Here is a 7447-nt window from a genome sequence, read left to right on the forward strand (position 1 = left end):
GGGTGAAAACAGTGAAGATGGCAAGGTGCTGTAGTGAAAGAACTCAAGGAGTGAAGGGGAAATTATCTGGCTTTAATTTGAAAATGAGAGGTGAGTGCCACTTTAATGTTCTCTGGAGGATACCCCCTTCTGTGCAAAAAACTTCTGAGAGGAGAGTCATATTATACGTTTAAAAAGGCAGCATATGAACCCTTGAGGAAAATCATTTCAAACTAATAATTGCTTTTTACATTAGTGCTCAGGCATTGTGGAGAAATGTGCACACTATATTAACTACTAAAAACAACCTTATGGCTGCATTAGTCCACAGATATTACAGTCTGAGGTGAGCGAGACAGGTTAATGGTTGCAGTGTGTTAATGGTTACGATTCTTCTTGCTCAAGTTCAAGCCGGCCAGATGGAAATGCAGTTTCAGCCCAGCTCTCGATAGCATTTGGAATCTAAGGTCATCTGATTACAAGTGTTTTCATCAGTTGTTTTCAGATTATACACTGGAGCCCACACTTTATCATTTGTTTTCCTTGTCAGGCTTGCTGTCTCTCTCTAGTGGCGATAAGTAAGAAGTCAGAGCTTCTACTGCAAGTCACTGTGATAGGTTGGTATTTGTGCACAGGTACTGGTACTTGGTACTGCAAGGCACACATGAAAGTAAATCTGAAATGCAGACAACGTAGCATTAGCCATAGTTCTGTCTTTAATGAGATAAGACTAAATGTTAGATTTTAAACAGAAATTTTAAGCAAACCGTATTGGAAATGCGCCAAACTGCTGCTAAATAGTCCATGGGGTGAGATTATATTAAAAATAGAAGATGGTAAACCCTCTGAAAAATGTTTATTTACTTGTGGTTGCAACAAATGAACAAATGATCTTTGTTTCACTTTGATCTGTGTACTGAATGTATAAGTTAAAAGGCCAGCTTTCAAGTAACTCAATGATTAACAAGCTGTGCCATTGCTGGACTTCTTCATCCATTTGAGTAAGCCCTCTCTTAAAACACAACAGTTTTACTTGTACTGCAACGTATTTTAATGTCTGTTGTGTCCAGGAAACATTATAAAGTGGTTCTGCTGTGTTTTACCTTGCAGAATTGGGATTCAAGATTTTGAGGATTTCCCATTTTTTATAATGGTTTAATTTAAAATGGCCAGAGCTATTTATTCAAAATTGTTAAAATTGTCATTAAACAAGCTGTCTAGTCAGCTTCCGTTCAGTTAATATAGCTTGGCACAGCATTTCATTGGAGACTCAGCAGCAGCAGCTGCAGCAGCAGCTCCAGGGCCTCCAGCTGGGGCTGGCTGCTACCTCTGCCTGCAAACCCGCACCAAGACTGGGGAAGGTGGTGGGCAGGCCACACCATTGCCCTAGGGCACCCCACTTATGCACCAGTAAAGAAAAACTGAATTCCCCCTCTCTCGGCTGAGAATGGTTGCTTCCTTCAGCAATTTGATTTGACAAAGTAAGGTCTGGAGCACTAGTGTGACCACTGCACATGCCATGAAGAGCATCAAGAGAGTAGAACACCGGGAAAGGATAAGGCAAGACCATCTCATCATATTCAGTAGAACCAGCCACAAAAAAATAAAAAGCACCAGACACATTTTGATTTTAAGTTTATCATCGTTTGCATTAACAGTGTAATGGAATCTACAGTTTTAGGATCTGCATTACATTATATTACATTGGGGGACAGACACATGAAGTCTGTACACATGAAGTTCCATTTTTGAGGACTTAGTTTGTGGTTTTTTGTTATCCTTACAGATCTGGTATGCTAACAGTTGTGGGAAATTTACACTTTGATCAACACATCAGAACAGTTCTAAGAAACAATGTTCAAGTATTTCTTTGCAATATGAGCAGACATCAAATATTAAAAATTAAATTAGAAAATGCAATTTAAAGATTGTTTTCTGTGCAAAATGGACAAAGAAATGTAATACTGATGATAATTCTAACTTTTAACTAATACCTTTTATTCAAAAACATTATTTTTGAAGGCTGATGCTAATCTATGTTAACTCTCTAATGCAATCTAATGCAACAAATAGTATTGCTTTTCCAGATAACAACCACCATCAGTTCAGATTATTCAGGTCATTCTGTGCAATTCCTCTATCCGCTTGACCTCAACCAACAGTGACGTCCCTGCACCATCAGAATGATAAGCGTTGCTTGGTCAGCATTGTATATAATAATTATTAATGACACTCGCACAAGTCAGAGGAGCTAATAATTAAACCTGGTGTGAGTCATGGGGTCGTAAAGGCGAAAGAAAAGGAATAAACTCTCTAAGTGTGTTAGCATTAGCTGCTATAATGCTATTTTGTGACATAAAATGCAAATCAGTATTACAAAAACAGAACAAAGGTTTTCCTTCACATGTAAGGTCTGAGAATTTAGGGAGTCAGGCACGATTTACAAAATGTACATAACCACACCCTTGTTCCAGTATACTGTCTGCATGTGTGAGCGTGCACCAACACGATCGTTGCTGTAAGGACACTGCTGGCTAAACTGAACGGGTGGGGCACCATTACTATAAAAAACAAAAAAACACAGGGAAGCGTTTGATGAGCAGGTGGCTAACAGGTTTGTCTTCTACATGCTGAGCAAGTGTTTAACTAAAACTACAGACTATAATGGTGATGTGAGATAGAGAGGGCTAAAAGCAGAGGTAGCCTTAAGTCTGTGCAATTAACAAAAATTGCTGTCAGTCAACTCACCGCCACTGCAGAACTCACATTGGATTTGTCCTGCATTATAGCATCATCAGAAGAGTCCAGCTAAACACAGTTTTGGATTGGAATATTAACAAGCTATGGAGTTCTTATTTCAGGATGCCACAAACAGTCTAAAGAAATGTGAGCCAGTGGCTGAATAAACTGCGGCCTCTTGCTGGTGTCCAGTTTACAAATTCTACTGAAGAGACGTCCCTCAGTAAGCTAAAAGCTGGGGGATGCAGTCTGCTCGGAAGCACAAACGTTGCATGCTCAAAGCTCCCAAATTATTTGAATGAATGTAGAATAAAAATAATATTAAAAGTAAAACGTCAAAAAGGCACACAATAATCACAGATCTAGGCATCCGGCAAGATTGGCACAAAAGACTCAGCATGCTACTAAAACGGAAGTGGGAAGAAAAAAATAATAATAATAATCAGCTTAAATAGGAAATTAAAGTTTGAAAATATGCATGGTAAAGAGGACAACGATTGAGAATAGATACCAGGAGGAAAGCAACCAAAAATCATGCACACAAAAAAAAGGAACGCCCCTTTTCCAAGGTATTCAAAATCCGCCTCAGGAGATCTAAATGTGCCTGCCACATGTCAACTGTCAACGCAGCGATGCACACCCTATTTCCAGAATGCTATTTGGTTTGGGCTGATTTGAAGCCCTCTGGCTGTCATTGTAAGATACAGTATATATGCAGCTAGTATATACAGTACATACACTGCACATACAGCCAGTAGTAGAATTTTTATCTCAATATTTACACAAGTTAAAGTTATTGCAGGTTCCACTTGGCAGTCCAGCACTTGTTGAACACACGTGGCCGGGTTCTGTGTGCTTAACAGAGGGGAGTCTAGACTAGTGTAGGGCTGTGAGGCAGGGCTTAGTCCGGGACAAGGCTTAAAGACGCTAAGGCTGCAGCTGGATGGTACTTTAGAGAAAACGGGGAGCAGTGAGAGAAACACAGGAAGTGGTCACCAGTAAAAAGAGCGTGTCAGGAAGTTGGCGGCCGTGCTGAGCCAGCCCACGCCGTCTGTGATGGAACCTACGCGTGTGACCGCTTTGTCCGTCTCCTGAGATGGACTCTCCTCCTCGGGCAGGTAGTCTGGGATGTCTGTGTTCTCCTCTACCAGCACTGCTGCGTCCTCCTGGAATGGCAAAATCAGCTGCACAACGACAGAAGACAATTATATATATTTATTTACATTATCACTAAGCATGCAGTTTGTCCAAAAATAATGAATTATAAAATTCCAGAATAAAAGATAGCACGGCTGTTCGGCTACAGAGCCAAAGAATCATCACCTGGAGTCAGATTACATGACTGGGCTAGGTCTGACCCCTGCTGGTCACATTATATATGAATGTTAATGTACCCATTAGCAATTCTTTCTTAGTATTTGAGAAACAATCATCCTAATTCTTTGCAGATTATTGGAAAAACAAACCCTTTGGAATCTCATGTGTTGTTAGCAGTTTCAAATACAGCATCACTATATTGGAGCTCCAAATTGGTAACACTGCTGTAAAAGATGCAACTGGAACTGGTCATGTGTTTGGCAAAAATAAACTAGCCTACAGGCTGAGGCAGAGAGGTGACTAGCTAATCATGTCAGTATGAATAAGTCTCAGCCACAGGCAAGGGCAGCTACACTCCCTGTACACAGATACACACAACATAAAATGGCCATGCTGATCCATCAACTGAAAAGGAGTCTTATGTAAAGCAATTTAAGGTAAACATCACAGATCTTACAATTGTCTTTTTCCTCACATACAGTATCTGTCTCCCAGCTTACCTCTCCTCCATCCTCTGTCTTCACCACCTGCTGAGCAGTCATTACTTTGGTGGAGTTGATTGCTGTGCCCAACGCCTGTAAAGAAAACAACTGTGATCAAACATGAATAGAACATTTTTGGTAAATGTTAATGCTAAATACTGCTGTTAACCATCAATTACAAGCGCATAAGCAGCAACAATGACAACTTGGCTCCCAACACAGCTTTACAAAATACTTGTCAGCCTTCTTGTATTGGGCAATTTTTGCTTTCCTTACTATTGGTAGCAAGAACAATCTAAGTTATGCTTGACATCCAACCAATTGGATACAGTATAAATAAATTTGAACATGTATAAAAAAGGTATAACATGAAACTTTTCCACATTAAAAATGTCTAGAAACCACTAGACCTATGTTTTGTTGAGTTGTGTACTTACATTTTCCCAAATGTTTCCAAAAAATGTTCAAACCAGAGAAATCTGTAATTTGACCCAAGGTCACGGTCCGTGTCATTTGGTCGCTGTCGCCTGTCAATAGGGTCATATCGACCCTGGCTGTCTACCAGAAGCCGCCACAAATTGATTGGTTTATCCCGTTTTAAGCCACATTTTTATCACTTTTCAGATCTTGTTTGTTTTTAACTGTATATTTTAACCAGACTAAGGATTTCAGCCATCGGATGTCTGAATCTTAAATTATGAGAGAAACGAGCTGACCAAAAGTTGTGGCAGCTCAGCTCCTCCCCTCCGCCAACGAGCCGAATATTTTAAGTGAAACTGCTTCTTAATTCGGGTCTTTAATGGTTCTAATCACCTGGCTTGGCCGGGAGAGGAGCAGACCTCTGCGGATAATTTGGCTCCCCGTAAAAACCTTGAACAATGAACACTGAAGGAATCCTTACTGGGAGAAGCTGACTGCAATGACAGCCTTGTTATGTCTTTTGTTATTGGTTTTATTGAGAGTGTCCATAGCAGCAAAAAATTAAATATTGTGAATTTAAGAGTACAATTAAATCCATTTTTAGGCAAACTTATTTTTGCAATTACTTACAAGTTGTATATACCAGTAATACAGTTGATCTATCTTTTTATTGCACCTGTCACTTTTGCAGTGCCTGAAGGGGGCAGATTCCCTACTTTAAATATAATCACAAAGAGCGCAACAGTACAGCAATCAACAGGTCACAGTGAAAAGTGGTTAAAAGGTTAAAATTCCAGCTAAAAAATACATTAAGTGTATCAAGTTTCAAAGACAGAAGTGGAAACAGTGTTTGCTTTAGTAATCAATCAGGAAAGTTACTGGTAAAGCAGACTTTGTTCCATGAAGTGAAACAAATTGTGAAATAAGCTACAGCTATTGACAAATTTACAACTGATAATTGTAATCAGACATCGGCAAGAATCTAGTGTGTAAGTTAGTGGATGGGTTCCTGCGTCCGGACAGACACTTACCTCAGCTTTAAGGTCAGAGCGGATCCTGACAACACATCTCTTCACAGCCATCTGGAAGGTGAAGCTGATGACCCCTCGAATCTTCAGCAACGCCTCCTCACAAAGACTCCTTCGAGTCTGACAACAAACAGGAAACAGATGAGATGTGAGAGGCCAACATGTCGTGGGTTAAGGGCACGAGTACATTATCCAGTATATGATCGGAAATGTGGATGCTGCAGAATCAGCTACAGTTTAATTAGGTCAAATGTGGCCATCAAAAGACATTATGAAATGTGTTATAGTGCTACATATCACATGCTGTTGAGAAATACAGTTACCATGACTATGGTTTCCAGCTGCCACAGTGTTGTGTGTTTTTGCTGTAGTGATGCAGCCCACCAGAGGCCGTCTGTCTGCTGTAATGTAATCTGGCTAGGTGCAAGCTTCCTGCAGAGCAGCATTCAGGTTCAATCTCAACTCCCTGCTGTTCAATGGCTGACATTTACAACCTGCCCACTCCAGCCCCCTATCCTGTGCCAGATAGACACTGATAATGACAGCAGCAAACACGATAGCCCAAAAAAAGATTTTTTTGGTTTGGTTTGTCTGAGCATAGCCGATGAGTGCCAGTACGGCGTGCGAACACTCACAGAGTCATCCAGTCCATCAATGTGCAGCACCACAGTTTTGGCCCTCTTGTTGTTGGAGCCCAGGAAGAAGTGGGCTTTCTGCTGGCAGGAGGCAGCAGCGGCCTCCGCCTGTTCAGCCTCTTCTTTACCAGCTAACTGCAGAATCTCATAGATCTCTGAGGCCAGCAGTTTGGTCTCCCCAGGTGATGTACTCCTTTGGTTAGAAAGAAAGTTTTAAAAAACGGCAACAGGGGAAAACAATCAAAAAGAAAGATCACTTATTTGTCAATTGTGGTTTATGTACACCCAAGTGGTCAGTAGTGTATTTGTCAGTCCATTTGTAACTATGCTAAAAGGTGCAATGCAGTTGAAAGTAGCTATTATTAATGTTGAGAACAAGTAAATTAAATATTGTACACTTTTAAATGGCCATATTACTGTGCCAAGATATTTCTGTTAAAAGACGAGCTAGAAATACCCATGCAAAGGCAGACAAATCATGATGCCTGTATGCCTCTGGGAGAGAAGAAGCGTGAAGCGTGCCTGAACTTAAAATTCTATCATTAAGCTCCCATTTTGTCTTCAGTGGATGGGGACTGAATCTGACCATGTCCTTCCTGGTCTGACACTTGAGATGTAGAAATGAGCTACAGAGTGCCACAGTGACAGCCATCTCACCACCTAGCCTTTCAATACATTGAGAAATGCAGTCAATCTTTCAGTTTCTTTGTACAACCATTTAGTGTACCAAAAGACAATGCTTCTACCCATCTTACTGTATACTGCACGTTGGTTGTGTTTTCGCTCAATTTTGTTTATATTGCACCAAATCACAACAACAGTTATCTCATTGCGCTTTTCATAAAAG

At 40.5% G+C, this 7447-nt stretch overlaps 1 protein-coding gene across 2 annotated transcripts in view; it reads right to left on the bottom strand.

Annotated features, from left to right (window-relative positions):
• Positions 1–1597: 1597 nt before the first annotated feature.
• The window catches only part of armc1 (armadillo repeat containing 1), a 9499-nt gene continuing 3649 nt past the window's right edge, over positions 1598–7447 (bottom strand). Inside the window, exons 4-7 of one of the 2 annotated variants that reach the window (XM_032504498.1) lie at positions 6601–6793; positions 5969–6085; positions 4536–4625; positions 1598–3902 (exon numbers count right to left, since the gene is read on the bottom strand). In XM_032504498.1, the coding sequence (XP_032360389.1) occupies positions 3711–3902; positions 4536–4625; positions 5969–6085; positions 6601–6793 (592 nt within the window). In that variant the 3' untranslated portion in view covers positions 1598–3710. The remainder of the gene's footprint in view (positions 3903–4535; positions 4626–5968; positions 6086–6600; positions 6794–7447) is intronic. The other variant, XM_032504499.1, reaches the window with a different exon arrangement.

This window comes from Etheostoma spectabile, chromosome 22, assembly GCF_008692095.1.
Source record: "Etheostoma spectabile isolate EspeVRDwgs_2016 chromosome 22, UIUC_Espe_1.0, whole genome shotgun sequence".
Taxonomy (NCBI): Eukaryota; Metazoa; Chordata; class Actinopteri; order Perciformes; family Percidae; genus Etheostoma; species Etheostoma spectabile.